Genomic DNA, 17532 nt, shown 5'->3' with positions numbered 1-17532 from the left:
TTAAGCTTACAAAAATAGATTTGCTGTTAGTTGTGGCATTTTTATTGAGGAAAAACAAAACGTTCAGTGAAATTCTGCTGTTTTGAGCAGAAATCAATAAACTGGATTGCGTAGTTTTGCAAATGCTCTAGTTGTACTGCAGGACTTGGTGTGGTAGCTTAGTGAGAATGGTGTAAGTAATCAGTAGCACGGTTCTGCTTGCTTGCACAGTTGTGGAACACAATAAAGCAGAGGAGAGTGCGCAGCAGCTAACACCATATCTACAGACCTGCTCACAGGGCTCTTGGCTGACCGACGTTTTTTTTTAAAAAGTCAGTGATTAAAAACAAGGTGATGGGATAATCAGCTCTTTCCTTTCCTGTGAGTCCTCCCGGTGTCTAACGTCAACGTTTAACATGTTGGCTGAGTCCCAACTGCAGCTGTGGAATGCTAGTGGTCCGAGACTACACTTTCAAGGTGGTCTGCCAGTTTCAGCCGTAGAAAGCCGCAGCGTTATACCACCCATCTGGATTGCTGAGATGTAAAAGAGCAAACTGCTTGGGGAGAGCAAATGGGGAGTATAGCTGCAGTCTGTTATTATACGGAGGGGGTTCTAATAATAGAGGTGCGGCGTGGTGATACCTAGGAGATAGTAGATGATCCTCTTGAGAAGTTCTTGAGAATAAATGAAGTAGTATCTTAAGGATGGCTCAAAGATTTCAAGTGTATGAGCAGAATTGTTAAAGATTACAAAAGGTTAATTGACAGTCTGGAAAAGTGTTGGTGTGCGCAGAAGATGAGGCTGTCGTTTTTTTTAAACAAGCGGCTACTATCACTTGGGATCTCCCACAATGTACTGGGAGGTTTGCAGTATGCTCTACTATCACTCAGAAGTTTTATAATGTATATGATTAGAATGAACAACACCAAATCTGGCAAAATCATTTGTCTTTGAGGGAAACTAGATTTTATGTTGTGCCACCATTGTGGGCTTCATTTGCACAAATCAATTATTCTGACTGATCATCCAGCCACAGATCCGGACCTCCATCATGAACGGCGGCAGGAAGGCATAATAGGAAAGCTCTGTAGAGCAGTGAATAATGGGAAACTCCTTTCATCAGTGCAGCTAACCTTTTGGCAGCCACCAGCAAACTCTATTCTGATCCACTGATAGAGGAGACAATACACTGGGCTCAGTTTGAATGAATGCTGCCACCAACAGTGTAGCCATTCAGAGGGTTTTGGGAACCATCTTTGGCCATTGTCTATCATTACTCTTGCCGACAGTAAGGAAAGAGAAAGTGAGAGCATCTATGGTGTAAACCTCTTTTTCAGCTTTAATCTCTCTTAAAAGCTGTGTAGATCTACATTTCCAGCCGGGCTACAGTAGCTATGTGATGTCAGATAATCACAGAAGAGAAGTTTCAAGCTGAGCTTTTGAATTACTTCTCTGCATGAACCAGGCCGGCTTTAACCCCCATTCAAAAAGTAGCGATTGTCTTTTCTCAAGCCTTTCAACTTGCTTAAAAGCATGTTTAGGGCTAAAACGTTTCTAGCTAGTAGTGTATACATAAACAGCACTGAAAGAAAGTGTTTTAAGGTAGATCAGTAAGCTTTAATTCATTTTGTATTTACTGAGGCAGTCTTCTTTACAGATTCTGCATAAGATCAGAGCCTAAAATGTTCTGCTTCCTGCTGGATTTCTGAACATTGACTCAGTTGAATGTTCTTGACATTATTTTAAAACCTTTTTTTTAAAAACTGCAATACATATTTAAAGGGCCACTGAAGTAGAGGACATGGGTCTGAGAAATGACCCTGCAAGCTGGATAGTTTGCTCTCTCACCTGCGATCTTGCTGCGTTCTTGTTTAATTCTGGTAACAGTCCTGGACACTAACGTGCTTGGATGTGCCAACCATTGAAACTTGTCCTGTGTATTCAGGTCTGTGTAGCCAGATTTCTAAAAGTGACAGTACTCTTCTGTTTGCCTTTTGAAATGTTCTCTGGCCTAGTTCAACTGCAACATTTTTACATTACAACTGTGAAATCTTGGCATAAAGCAGCTCTTTGTTCCTGCCATTATTGTCTCACAAATATAGTCCATTGTCACATAGCTGAAGTTAATTTGATCAACATTGGGACATTTAACTTTTATGTCTAGTCAAAAGAGCTGTTTCATGCTCATTTTGCGTATTCTAAAGAAATGATTGCCAGAAAAACAATGTTACTATTAACAATTCAAAGCAATTAGTTTCCCAGGGAGAGGCTATGTGATGCACAGGCTACACACAACAATTCTTTGTCATTTTATAGATGCTCATCAGTCAACTGTCACCACATTTCAAAGACCCTCCAATCTAAATGTTTCCCTTTTGGCTTTTCCCAGAATGAGTAGCTGAATGAGGGAAGAAAAGCGGCTCAGTTTCTAGGCAAAGACACAGGCAGCCTTAAGGATCCTGCTTTCACCGAAGCATTTTGGGGGGTTGATCATGTACATTTGATAGATTTTTTTTTCTCTCCCACTTAATTTTTAATTTTATAGTTGAGGAAAAAAATTAAGCTTGCACTCCCCCCACCCCACCAAAAAAACACAAATTGAATATAACACTATATTTTATTCAAGATCCGAAGATTGCAATGAAGGAGAGAATTCTGAATATCCAGATATCACTGCAGCATGGTTGACTTCTCTATATACAGAGGACACACAATAGGAAGCCGTGGTGGATGGAAAATATCTGGCTGAATGAGGCTGACAAGAGCAACAGGCACGAGTGAGTTATGAGGTCCGTGTCAGAAGTGGGTGTATTTCCACACTGTGCCACACACAGTGATGGCAGTGAGCTTCTCCACAAGGACATGGGGGTGGGGGGAGGGGGGCAAACAGGGGCAAGTCAACATGGGGGTGATATCTCACACCTCCTCGCAAGTGGCTGCAGAATCTTATTGGATCAGAGCTGAGCGCAAGCTGTGTGCCCATCTTTTGTGTCTGGAAGTCATGCACAGCCAGATGGAATGTCAGGAAATGCACAATGTGTTCACTACGATATTTGATCAATCAGAATCTTGCATTGAAATCAGTGTGAGCAAATTGAATTTAGACCTCGGAAGAATTAAACTCGGAAGCACCACCAAGTAGTGTGTAGGTCGTATTGGTATGTTTGAATGATGGGTAAGGGTAAGGTACCAGAGGGTTTACTGTGAATCTGTACCCCAGTAGAAGGAAATGTGAGTCAAGTACCTAAGGAGAATGCAATTGTCAGTGAGCTTTGTGACTTTGCAATTCATTTGTGGTATTTGATTGGTTAATAAATGCAATGCTTAAATAAACGTGTATTCAAGCATTGATGCAGAAATATAACATTTTATGTTAGTATCTGCCACTGACATGGTCACCCGAGAGATTGTGCTCAATGTAATTTGTTGTTGTAGTTGCTCTCCAAGGTAAGGAACATTAGTAGTGGGGAGTTGAGCACTTCCCAATTTAGGCACCTACACAACCAGCTGCATAAGGAAAGCTTCCACCAGTTTGCCCCAACGTTTTGCATTACTTCCAACCTCAGAAGAGCATCCCCTGTGATGACGCTTCTATTTGCCACACTAGTTAGCCTTGTGGGTTGGTTTAATGCTTGGGGCCCAGTCCTAATAATGAATTGCATTAAAACTGCCCAAGCTCATTCTCCCAGCCAGCAGAAAGACTTCATCCTATCAGTCCAGTAGACTGCTAGTCTGCACCTCATGAAATCATCCTGTTTTTTTCTGGTTGGTAACATGTAATCATTTTCTTTCCCCTATTTGAATTTAATGTTGAATACATTTTCATTCACCTTTGCAAATTCTTGCTTTATCACTAGCCCACTTTTGTATTGGGAGTTTAGAGATGGATTTCTAAAATGAGATTAATGCTCTCTTTTACTGGGGGGAAAATGTTTATCTTGCGTGACCCAAATGGAGTAGTTTGTTCAAAAATAGTTCTCTCTCTTACTGGTTCAATAGTCCTATATTTAAATAAAATGCTTTTATAAGTCATTAATGCATTCCGTGAAAAAGAAAATTTCTCAAGTGCCAACGTAAATCTGTAACCCTTGGCTCTTGAAGAAGATTTCCATTTGCCAAGTGCATTGTTGCAGTTGGCAGTTGGTGGTTGAATGTGCAGCGTTCAGCTGCTTGAAAAGTTCCATGGGTTGCAGCTATCCACAATTAAATATTGTCTTTTCGTGCAAGTAAACATCATTCCCGATTGGCCAGGAGTGACGTGATTTTATTCTGTTTTATTTAACTGAAAACCTCTTTAAACAGCCTTGGCCCCATTTAGTCCCAACGGCTAGTTTACAAAGAAGACCTGGCAGCAAGACAGACAACATTCAAACGCCACAAGAAATGCATTATCTGTGATTGGATTTCTAGTCATTTAAAAGAAAACGGTGGACCGCTTCATTAGAAGCCTGAACTGAAGGGAGACGTTATATTTTAAAGGGAACAGAATTTCATAGTCGAGCAGCTTGAAATGCAAAGTTACAACTGCCACAGTTGTTTTGAGAATCGTATGAGAATTGAAATCCGATGATTTATAGTGGAATTGAAAAGATTCATGTTGTAGTAATCTGTCTGGAAGTTGTTCACTGGAGAACACATTTCCTATGTTAAGTCTGCATTGCTGAGAAAAAATTGTGATTGCATTCAGTTTTATTTTGGAGAATAATTCTCTAATAAAAATCTGCAATTTCTATTTTTTTTAAAAAAAGCATACATAAAAGAAAGAGAATCACCTATGCTTTTTATTTATCTTGCATGGTGGCCCTCGTTGCACTATAGGCGTTCTGTTTTCCTATAATCCATGCATGGCTGAACTCCTGAGATGTTGTACATCATACTGTATGAAAAATGATGAATATGATGGAAAGCGCAGAAGAGATAACGTATACATTATCTGACTAATGATTAAATAATTGTTGCAATTTATCACACAAACCAACAAACGTTGTACCCTGACTGCATTGATAACTAGGATTCGCTTGCTTGTGAAGCAGTACAAATGTCTGAAAATAGAATTTTTTAATACTCCTAAGCCTAGATTTCAGTTCAGGGTTAGATGTTCAATGTGAACGTGTCAGATTAAATTTTTTCCAGTTTCCGAGTGAGGCAACATTGAATGCACCCAAAAAAAATGTTTTTGGGAGAGGTGAGGAGGATTGTGGAAGAGAAGCAGAAACATATGGAAATGTTTCCCGGTCTAATCCCAAGATTGGTGTTTTACTTCCCATGATACAATGAATTTGGAATTCAAGAGCAAAAGAAACTGTTGGACAAATAATATACAGTATTTGTAATTCATTTATTACCCTTTAAGATGACAATCTTTTTAAAAAAATTGGTATCATGTTAGACATAGTATTTGTCCAGCTGGACTTTGTACAGGGTTTTGAATATATTTATGCCGTAATAATAATAATAATCCTTATCACGTCTTCAAGATGTCTCAAAGCGCTTCTTAGAATATACTGTAAAATGAAGTGAATATTTTTTGGCGAAACACAGCAGCCAATTGTGCTCAGTAATGTCCCACAAACAGTCGTGCATTGATTGACCAAATTATTTAATGTTTTTGTTTGTTTGTTTATTTATTTATTTTCGGAAGGGGTTATTTCCCCCGGAAAAGTGATCCACCAGTCGACTAACAATCATGTTCCTACCTACTGCTAGGTAAACAGAGGCGTGTGGAATAAGGACGCTTGCCTAACATCCTGCCTGGGAATCGAGTGCTTGTCAGGTCCGCTTGCTTGCGAGGCGAGTCCTCTAACCACTGAGATACAGGATTCCACACTTCTAATTACGCCCTGAATTCCTTGAAAATTCTCTTGAGCAAATTCTCTTGAGAGAAATTTCAGACCCAGGGAGAGCCCAGATTATTTTATTGAAAGAGTGAAGCATAGAGTGAACCCAGGATTTAACCCAAGCGTTTTGGTTCCAAGTCCAGTACTCAACTGACTTAGTTACCAGAAACAGGAAAGAAAAATGATCCTGGTTCACTTCCATTGTTATCTTTCCTTCCTTGGTGTTGGTGTTCTTTAAAAGCTCCTAAAAGTCCTTTGCTGCAGAAATGTGCCATACCTCGCACAAGATGTCTTGGCCTAAATCTTGATATGCATAAAAATGAACAGCAGTGACCCTGATTCCATCACAGAATACACCATATTGTGAAACGTGTTGAGATATCTCAATGATGTGATAACACATTATTTGGAACAAAAATTAGTTAGGGGGGAATGACATGATTTGCAAATATAAACGGGAGTAAAACTCAGAAAGCAAAATATAATTTGATACAACCTTAGATTAAAGATTAGATCATGCTTGTTTTTTGAGATACATTCTCCTAATCACATCACTTTAAGTGCAGCCACAAACTCATTTGCAGTGTTCATTTTCTGTATTTTCATTAACATAATGTGGGTTATTTTGATTGGATTTATAAATGTTTGCAAGAATGAAGCATGAATGCTTTTGTCTGATTTTTGGTTCCAATACAAAAGATGACAATCTGATTCCAATGAATATTTTTTTTACTTCCACCTATGTTTGGATGAACCCAGTGATTTATGGCATGAAAGCACAGTAAAACTGTACTGGGCTCGGTGCATGGTGGATTTATATCCGAACTAATAATTGAAGTCATGGCTTGTTAATATAGTGGCACAAAACCACTGGCATCAAACACTGTTTTAGTCTAATTTCATATGGCAAATACGAACAGAAGTCTAGGGTTAATAGTTTGATGTTCAATCATAGCTTGTAAGATTCAAGGTGAAAAGTTGAAAATGCTGTAGTGAATCCTGGCTTTGCTTGAGCGCCAGGGATGATAATCTTGCAACAGCTAAGGTTTTTCTGGTGTTGCAATTACACCATAACACGATTGTTCTGATTGAAGAACCCTTTTTAGCTCATTTGATCTGTTCCTTCCAGTATACCAACCAGCTGTCTTCCAATTAGGCACGTAGCTTTATCTTAAATGAGTCCAGTGATCTGGTCTCAGCTACGTGGTAACCTATTAACATTACCAATGAATGTTAAATCTTTTGGGTTTAAAAGATTGCTGTAGTTCAGTCATTTAACATAAATCTGAATCTGCATTGAGATCTGACCCACCAATCTCAAAGCACACAGGCCGCAATCTGCTGAATCATTTCTAACAAATAAACATGGTAATGGGCTGGTCTGTTAAAATTGATGATGCTTCATATTATATAGAGTACTGCATCTTCCAATAATCGACTGCTGAAAGAACGGGGGTGTCTGTAGTACCAAACATGAGATGTTTAAGCATTTAGCTAACTTGTCACTCTCTGTTTAATTACTTTTTGCCTTTGTTGCATGCTGCCTCCATGGCACTTCATGCCCCCTGCTGGAAACTGTTTTAAACAAATGCTACAAATGGTATTTAATAATATTAAGGGAAATGGTCATCCCCATCAGACATTAAAAATAACAAATATTAATCTCTTTGTCCTAGTGATGTTCATACAGCAGTTGAATTTCCCTTATAATGTCATTAGAAGCACTCAATCAAATTGCTCCAACTTCATGCACGTGCATTGTATTGCAGCCACCATTAAACTGTTTTTTCAACACTCATATTCACAGTGGTATAAGGGTTAATGACATTACCAATGAATGTTAAACATTCCTAAAGGAGTGCTTTGCTCACTAAGTTGTGTGAGCAGAGTTGCTTCTGAAGCAACGTTGGTGTTGGATGTTGAACAGCTTCGTAAAACCTTTTGACGCTTTTTGGACTTACTTACGAGTTGAGTTGTGTGTGTGGCTGAGGAAACTGTAACTACATGCTTCTGTCTTCCTCCCAGCATTCTGGTGCATTTCCTTGGCAGTGCATGGTACAAATATTCCCAACATTCGATGAATATAAATGTAAAATGTGGTGAGCAAATCTCCTTCACACAACACTTTCAGAATGTGTGAGAGAGATGCTCAATACTGATTTGACACTTTAACAGGCTCTGGGCATCCCTGATTGCAGGGTGACTTTTCAAAATAATAGCTGGCTGTGTTACGGCAGAGGAAGGCAAGTATTAGAACCTGGGTTCCTTCACCAAAATGATACTACAATCTAGTAAATATCTTCAAGGATTGGTTGTGTCAGTCTATCGCTCTCGGTTTCACAAGTGGTTGGATTAACTGTCAGTCAACAATACTCTCTACTCATCACATCATAACAAAGTTGCTGTTTGCCATATTCAATACTGTGTGTTTGTGTAAGATGGTGCTGGGGGTGGAATCTGGTCTCTAGTCAACGCTCATCATTGATCTACACAAAGTTAGAATAACTTCTAAAGTGCCAAGCCTGACAAGTACAGCTGCAACATAGAATAGCTTTAACTGGATCAGCTTAAAACTTTCACATAGAGGTTTGATCAAAATATTCAGTGATTTCCACCAAAACATAGATGGGGGGAAAAAGCCTTTTATTGCTTTTGCTTCCAAGGCTGAATAATAACACTGAAAATGGCAAGCGATCTGTATATTGCTATGTCAGTAGGTGTTGATTGGCCGAGTGAATGATAAATCTTGTCAGTGCTGTCTTTTGAGCATTCAGCTTGACTGTCAAAAACTCACCACTCAGATATCTGACAGAAGAGAAGCTATTTGTGTGACTGTATCTGTCATTCTCTCCTGTGTCCGGTAACCTTTCTGTGACCTTTATTGCTACTTTGCAGTGCTCCTGGTGACTCCTATTCTAGATTCTGCGCTTTGGGAGGTTACAAAGACTTTTATTTCATATGGAAAGTATGTAAATTTGCCTTTTGTTTGAACATTCCAGGTTACGAGTGCTTTATAAAATTTTGTGACAGGTTTGACAAAACCCTCTCTTTTTAACAGCTTCATATTGCATTTGGAAATCTTTAATGGGAAATAGCACTTTGCCTAAAATCATACACGATAAGAATAGCTGGAAGAATGAAGTGTTCTCATCAGTGATAAATTATTCGCTGACCCCCAGAACGTCTCTTCCCAGGAAGCCTGAGGAATAGTCACCTCATTCAGTCTGCTTGACGAAGCTTATTTTTAAAATCTTTTCACTGCTGTCAGCCTGGGATGAATTGGCCAGGAGAAGCATGTTTATAGACTGTGTGAAGAACTTTGTCTTTGTGTGGGAATGTTGGTGACACTGTTATGGTTTGCTTGAATGAACTGTGATGACGCAGCTAATAAGGAGTCCTGCTGGGTGTCACGGCAGGCAGTTCTCAGACCTCCCACCTAAACCCATTCAGCTCCAGCCACTGTGGCTAATTTTCTATCCCCAATTCTCTCTCTACAAAAAGCAAAGTCAACTTTCACAGGGAATGTGAGATAAGTACTTTAGGAAATAATCTTGTAAACAAAATGTTACCTTCTGACCTGCAGCTGATACCTTGACTTAGAACAATTGAATGATACAGGCTACCGTATTAGGCATGGCAATTAAATGAAAAGGCAACTGATCCTCCTCACAGAATAGCTGAGAAATGTTATGGCAAATCAGGGTGCTGCCGGCCTCTTGTCGTTTTACTGCTGCGCTGTCGGACAGGCCTGTTTTTGTCCTGGTTTTGACTTCTCACAAGCTTGTGGTAAGAGCAGTATTGAAATGAGAGGAAACCATAAGGCTGTAAGCTCTTCCATTATCCCAGCAGCAAGGGCTCGGGCTTTGATAGATGGTCCTGGAGAATTCTTTCTAAATGATGTGGAGTTCATTATTTATTTTGCATAATAGAGATGCCAGGCCTGACTGTAGACTCCTACCTGCCTGAGGACTCCTTTAAAGTTTTCAGTTTCTCTTAAATTTGCATTCAAATTGGGATTTAACTAGAGTAATCTGTTTTAGTTTTACTTTTTTGTCCTCATTAAAGCGAGGAATTTAATCCTGGGAAAAGGACTGTGTGTATATTTAACCCACTACCATGTACTCCATGCCCACCAGCCATAAAGCAGCCAGATATAAGACATATGTTATTTTTAAATTCTTCAAAAAAGGTCTTTTTCTGGACTTTTGAAGTTTGGCTGCCAAGAGTGAGGTGGCATTATTTAATCTACCTCATTTCTGCCAACCTAGTAAACATACGAGCATGAGTCCAATTGCCAATGAAGTTCCACTTGTTCTAAATTTGGGCACTTTAGGGAACATAGCTGCAGTTACAGCTGGGTTAAGACAGCCCAAATGAATTTCACTTCACATTCCAGTTGGCAGAGAAAAGACTTTCAATCCCATTACTCTGAGCTGGATTTGTACTCCAGTCTCAGAAGTGAAAGGAGAACATATTACAACCGACTGTACCACCTTGTTCCACTATTTAAGTACTATTATGAAGTGATTTTTAAACAAATTTATTTGTAGATTCAATGCGACATGATTGTTGACTAAGTTCATTTAAAAAGAGTTTGTTGCTGTCTTGCAGTGCATTTCAATAAAAAATAATCACCCACTTACTTCATTTATTCTTTTTGCTAAGCAGTGACATTTTACGACACATTGTGTTTACATAGAAAAACAACAAATTATTTACGTTAAAGGTGAAGGTTGCCATTTAGAGTTTAAATATCAAAGCATAACTTCTTTTAAATGGGGATATAATCTGCAAATGAAAATGCTATTCTCCTAAAGTAGTGAAGCAATTTGGGAGTGAGAAACAGGATTTATATTTCCAATTCTGAATCATTATTGGCAAGGACTGAGGAGCGTTCTGCACATGTGCAGAGCTTTGTTAACTGGTGCTGAATAACTTGAAGTTTTTAAAAAAATTATTGGAGAAATAGGATTATGACATTAAAATAATTTAAAAGTGGTCAGATGGGTTGCCTGAGAAGTTCAGCTTTTTTAAGGTTTAAAAGTTTGTTTGGAATGAGCTGCAGTAAAAACTACAACCCACTGTATCACCCAGTTCCTCTTTTTAAGTACTATTATGAAATGACTTTTCAACAAATTTAATTGTAGATTCAATGCAACATGGTTGTTGACTAAGTTCATTTAAAAGGGAGATTGTTGCTAACTTGCAATCACCCAATAACTTCATTTATTTAAGGCATAAACATTGAAGGCAAGCTTAAAATGGAAATTAAAGTACAATTGATTTAACATTGGAACTCCACTGAAGTAAAGTAGAAAAATAAATTGATTGTCTGAACATATCATTTTAGAAATGTAATAATTGTAATAATGTAATAATTGTCTTGATGCTTTTCGATGTCTGGACACATTTTGAGTGAAATCAAATTGTTCTTTCATTTCCCATTTAGACCAGGTGCCAATCTGAAGCTGTGATTTAACCTAAAACTTCAAGCAATTTATGAGAAAGATGGTTTAATCCTCAGCCCCTAACCGACAGATGATATAAACCCTAAACAAAATGAAGAATCACACTCTGCCCTGTGCTAATCTCATTTTTTTTAAGTAAAAAAATTCAAATTGAATTTCTGTATCTGTGATGTTACCCATAAGGTTAGGACATTTGTCCATTGTCCTCACTCCAGTCTCTATTGAATACGTTCTTGTCAAGTTAACTTCCTTCTGAGGTGTTCAAGTAGAAATGTATGCAATGTTATAATCCATTTTCCTTTCCTTACTGCAGGATTACAGACCAACGATATGAGAAGGTGCCTCATTTCGTATTTGGTGACTTCAACTTCAGGTTGGATTCTAAAGGTGTTATAGAGGTAAGCATTAACTATACATCTGTAATGAATCTAGTTATCCTTTGCCACTGGTACTTTCTACTATGGAAACGTTTTGTTTCTTTTGGTACTTTCGATAGCTAGAACTACAATCATATTGCAGAAACATCCTTTACCCAAGTATCTTAATCAGGGTGTGATATGAGTGAGAAACAAAACATTTAGCTATTCCAAACTTTTTGAGGTGCTGGGCCCCAAATACAATGCTTCCTGCAGAAGAACAATTTATTTTCAAATAACACATCTATTTGAGACAGAGTTTCTGTAACTGTGATTGGAATCTTATGCCATTTGCATATTATTCACTGTGGAAACGGTACCAGCTCACAGAGGATAAACATCACAGAAGATGTAAAGTTGTGCAATCAGAATAGGAGTTTCCTACTTGAAAAAATGAAATAGTTCATGATAGTCACTACAAAACTAGCTACACCATACTTAGTTGATATAACCACCACACGCACATGTTGTCAGTTTTTGTTTCGAACAAACTTGGTTATTTTTTAATACTGGCTCCAGCGTTTTTGGCCTTTACAATCTTTCCTGGCACAAGCATGTTATGTACTGGAAAGCCTTCATTAGGATTCCTCACCTGAAACCAGCAACAGTATAACACAGTCCAAGAAAATGCAACTCTAATTAAATCTAGAAGAGTAGAGGACTGGACACTGGAAGCAATTTAATAAATTCCATTGGAGCAGAGAGGAGGTAAAACTCTTCCAGTTCTGTGGCTCCCAATATGTAATCAAGTCACTAGTCAAAGTTAACACAACTATACTAGTATATGCTACCAGCAAAATTGTGCTCTTTGGACTCATCACTTTTTTTTCTTGCACTATTTTCTAAACTTCTTTTTGAGAGAAATGGTTTTCATTAAAAAGAATACTCATTAAAAAAAAGTGTAGGAAGTAAATATTATTGAATTTTCAACCTAATCATACTCTCTGAAGTGACTGAGGACGTTTTCACCACATGTGGAGCCTTACTGCTGGTGTAGCTTCTCGATCACTGAACTGACGGAAGCTAAGTTGATGATTAAAGTGGGAAAATATAAAAGAAAGGAAATATAAATGACTATTGAACAATTCAGCCACCACTAAAATCAATCCATTACAAAAATTGCAGATACTTTGTACTTTGTTTCTCCCAGTTGAAGATTCCTGGAAAATCTGCATTGCTCTTGTGTCACAGAATGAAAAGAATTCTAATGGGACAAAATTAACAAAGGATTCATAATTCTTATGAATGGATAAGAGCAGAGATAGAACAGAAAATCCTGTTGAATTTACTTCCTTTAGTCAAGATCAGACATCGAAAAGACATGAAAAGCGCTATAACAAATGCAAGGATTATTATTATTATCAGGGAAGATAAATATAGGATAAATTCCATATTCTAGTAGCACCTTTTCTTGAATTGAAAACAATGCAAGCAAAAGACTCATCAACAACTTGGTGATCCTTCTCTCACCTCTGGCCTCTAACTTCTCTTTTCTTGTCTTCTATTTTAGAAACTATTCTATTTTAGATACTACTATTGTCATTTCTTCTCTGAACTTTTCTCTCTTGTCCCTCCTAAGCTTAGACTTTCACTGTCCAACACACTCTTCCTCCTCCTATCCTCACCATGTTGAAAAATCATTGCACTGCTCTTGGAATTCAAGACTGCAACTCCTTGTCTTTTGCATTTTACAAGCCTTTAAAATTCAAGCTTGGTTTCACCTAACCACTGCTTCTTGATTTATCTCTTCTTGTTTCCAACTCTTGTTTAACGTTGATAGTGAACTGCACTATGGGCTTTGACCCTTCACCTGTGCCTCAACTAAAATGTGACCATTTGGGCTCCTGTGTGTCAACTCCGCTCCCAACTCCTCATTGAGTCAAATAGAATGTTTTCTGAAATAAAATCTGTATTTATGGCAGGCTTAGACTTAAGCAACCTGGATATGCAAAGGATGCTTTACACATTACATCAAATTGATTATATTGCTTATATTTATTACATCTGAGCAAACCAGTGCAGGGATTTAGAGGTTTAGTGTTGTATGTTTTGTCTCCTTGCTACATTTAAGGACTGCAGAGCAAACATCACTTCATTGCTTTGTTGCCCTGAGCACCTAATCAGCACCAATTGCTGGAGCCACCACACTACTTGTAATTGGTGTTTCTTTGTCACTACTTAGATAATGCAGATTTCAAGCTCATTATTCACATAATCACAGCCATCACAGCTGTGTTTATTCTGAAAGTGCATTGTTGCCACTGCTGTTTATGCCCATTATAGTGGTGGTTAGAATGGGGATACAATTCATTTAAAAAGTCAGATGGAGAGAATGCTAGTTTGAAAGAAGCCCTATCTTACCCTGTGAACAAAAGGGAAATGCAGGACAATCCGGCAATAAAAGAGGAAATTTCTTAATGAGCGTGGGAGGGTAACCACCTCAGCTAGCTAAACGAATCAGCTAGCTCTTGTGCATCTATCAGACAGATAGACATACCCAAGGAAGAACTGTGAGGGCTCTTAAGGGTTTGGGGATCATAATAAAGAGTAGAACAAAACCTCTAACCTCAAAACTTCTAAACCTCAGATTGAATGGAATCCAGCCCATACAATCAGAATATTGTAAATTATAAAAAGACATACATGGCCAAACGATGGCCAAACACTTATTCTTAGTATATTTACATGCTGGGAGTTATGAGAGTGAGTGAAAGAGAGTGAAATTAACAAATGAACATAGAGATTTATTAACCAAATTTAACCACTTGTAAAAATAAATCTTGGCAGTTTTGAGCTGGGCCACTAGATGGAGCATCTTGTGGTAGCGGACAACTTTTTGTTGGAGTGGTAGGATGGAGAGAACTTCAGAAGGAAATAATGTGAATTGTCCCATTGTATTGAGCAAGTCTGTAGTTGGTAGATGTGAAAAGGTAAACCAGGGTAAAGGTAAACCTCTGTGATTGAAGGAAGAACACATGAGACGAAGGGAGGCCTGAGAGCAGCAAAGAAAAAGTTGTAAAATGGAATAGAATTAAATTATGGATTATTATGAATAATTATGAATAATGCAGGTGAATTAAGTTCCTCGGAACAATGATATTTCATTCACAAAATTAAAACGTCTGTAGGTTTATATGAACTATAGACAGCTGAATCAATAGCCTGCTCCAAAAGGAGATTGTTTTAAAATTAATTTGTTGAAGCCTTGAGTCTAGTTTTCTGCCTACCATATTTGTACTGTATATATAATTTTATGGAGGACTTGGTGATACAATCAGTTAGTGAGCTGTTCACCCAATTCTGGAACGCGTGTTTGAATCCAGCCCATACTGATGGGACGAAAGTCTCAACTTTACGTTGCTTACATGTCTATGAGTTTAGAAAGTTTAAACCCGACTCCCCTCTAGTGCACTGTTGGGGGAAAGCTACATTGTCGGAGGTGGGTCGTTCAGGTTCTATCTACCTGTTCAGGTGGACATTAAAGATGCCTTTAGCACGATACTAAAACCCCGGCTAGACGGACTAATGGAGGGTGGGGGAAAGATCCGATCCAGCAAGCTGGAATTTCCGGCTAAGTGTAATTACAATGCCCAAAAATGCCAGTAAATGCCGATACAGACATTGTAATTGTTTGAAGCCCGCCAGCAGAAGTTAGCGAGTAAGCCTTCCTCTGATCGTGGAATTCAAATTGAGTCAAAGTTGATCTACCTGGCCACTGAAGGACAACATGGATGGTGAGACCGTCAGCTAAGAGAGTTGGGCCAGCAGGAGTTTATACACGATCCGCAGAATTTTTTTTAAATGTTTCCGTTTCGGGCCTGGTCCGGCAAAGTACAAATTCCAGATAGACCAGGAGTTTATTGTATTTTAAAAGACAAGGGAGTTTCTCCCTGTCAGAAAATAAGTCATTCACTTCATGACTGTTGGTGGGACAAATATGCAGTCACTACACTATATAGTAAATCACGTGAAATGCTTTGAGACCTTTTGATGACGTGGTAAGGTGCTACGTCATATACAAGGATGATTATAGTGCAGTAGGAATGCTCTTCTGAGATTAGGTTATGGTAAAATGTTAGCAGAATAAAAGGAGCTTTACTCTGCATCTCAACTGTGCTATAACTTACCTGGGTGTATGGAACTGAAAAAGTAAACTATATTGCATTTTCCATTCAAAATTAAAATTACTCTGTACAGTTAACCGGGTGATATTTTCAAAGCCTTTCCTCTGTATGAAAATAATTTATTGAATGAAAAGCAATTTAAAAAACACAGATTTTATATGCTTGAATGGATGTGAATGTCACTGTGTTTGATTTGGCAGTTCCTTCTGCCTAAAAAAAGCTATCAGTCGTTTCTTATTCCTCAACAGCATCCTGGCAAGGTACTATAAACAGTGTGATATTGACCTAGGACCAATTTGTTCTAAATCTTTTCTTTTAGGATATAATTCACTGCCAGGAATTACAATTTATTCCATTTAGCTGTGCACCCACTTAAACGTAACCCAGATTGAGTACATTTCAGTAAAGATCTTTGTGAGAGCCAGCAATATTCACCATCACTTCTGTGAAGGTAGATAGCAACAAGGTTTGTTTAGAATATTTGTAGGGAAGGGTTAGATACATTGTGTTAAGATGCCCGTATAATAAATTGTCTTAAAATGGTCATAAAAGTGTAATTGTAATTGATATGGATGAGAGCTCAGTTACTAGATTTATTGTGAAATATGAAAACTGGGACTAAAATGCAATGTGTGGATCAGGTTTTATCTGTGTACATTCAATAAGAACATTTTGACATTACTTTTTAAAAATAAAGATATTTTTGCTTTGGCTTTATAAGTAATGGGATTCATCAATCATTTTGTTAATCTTAATAATGGGATTTTACTGTTATTTAAAAAAAATGCTATTTTTAGCCTTGAGTGTAATTGTTTTAAGTTAGGGATGGGAACAAAATCAGAAGTATTCAAATTGGGAGCAAAAAGATCAAAAAGTGGTGACTGCTTAATTGTGACGAGTTAAAATCAGGTGTAAAATCAAAGGCTATCTATCTCTTACCTGTCTTTGGGCCTCTTTCATTCTGTATGCATATAATAATAATAATAATAATAATAATCCTTGCATTTGATATAGCAATATCACAACATTGAGTTGATCTGTGCACAAGACATGCATCAATTTTAGATGTGTTGTATTTCAGAAAAGCTGGGTAGGTGAGAGCTGTTGACAATTAGCTCTGTGATTTGTGCGGTGGAATGAAACAGTCCCATGAGGTTGAACAACTTGTGGTCCTCCTCAATATCTACCAATGTCTTCTCCTCTGGTACACTGTCATCTCTGATTGCATATTATGCAGTAACTGTATGTGGTCTCTGTATCCTCCGTATGGTAAATATGGTAAAAGCATGAATGCATGCATGGTTGGTTAATTGGAAGTGATATTCTATCGTTGAATTTTTCAATTTAAAGATTTTTACATATCTGCCGTTTTATAACAAATAGTACTTGGATTTCAAATGGGGACTCCACTACCCTCACTCTCCTCTGAATATAATGCACAATTTGGCAGAAAGGGCAAGCAATCTACTTCCAGAGCCAGCCAGTAAGAGGTGCAGAAGAAGATCCAAGAAGGCTTATCCTCTGGTTGCTCCTTTCATTGTGGGAGGTGTCAGACCTCCACTGTGCAACCATTTATGTTGGTTTGACAGGGATCAGGATCATACTGTGGATGGGTGCATTGCCATCTCCTTTGTCCCTTTAAAATCAGGTCCACCCATTAAATATATTCTTGCCCAATGAGTATCAGTCTCGCTCTTTCTTACTTAC

The 17532-nt window shown here is 38.1% G+C and overlaps 1 protein-coding gene across 1 annotated transcript in view; it reads left to right on the top strand.

The window, feature by feature from the left end:
* Window positions 1-17532, top strand: part of LOC103180430 (inositol polyphosphate-5-phosphatase A) — a 203244-nt gene that overhangs the window by 147058 nt on the left and 38654 nt on the right. The window contains exon 9 of the mRNA XM_007896272.2: window positions 11599-11683. Within this exon, the coding sequence (XP_007894463.1) occupies window positions 11599-11683 (85 nt within the window). The remainder of the gene's footprint in view (window positions 1-11598; window positions 11684-17532) is intronic.

This window comes from Callorhinchus milii, unplaced genomic scaffold, assembly GCF_018977255.1.
Source record: "Callorhinchus milii isolate IMCB2004 unplaced genomic scaffold, IMCB_Cmil_1.0 Scaffold7, whole genome shotgun sequence".
NCBI lineage: Eukaryota > Metazoa > Chordata > Chondrichthyes > Chimaeriformes > Callorhinchidae > Callorhinchus > Callorhinchus milii.
Note: the sequence above shows the minus strand (reverse complement) of the source record. Positions and strands in the feature narration are given on the sequence as shown.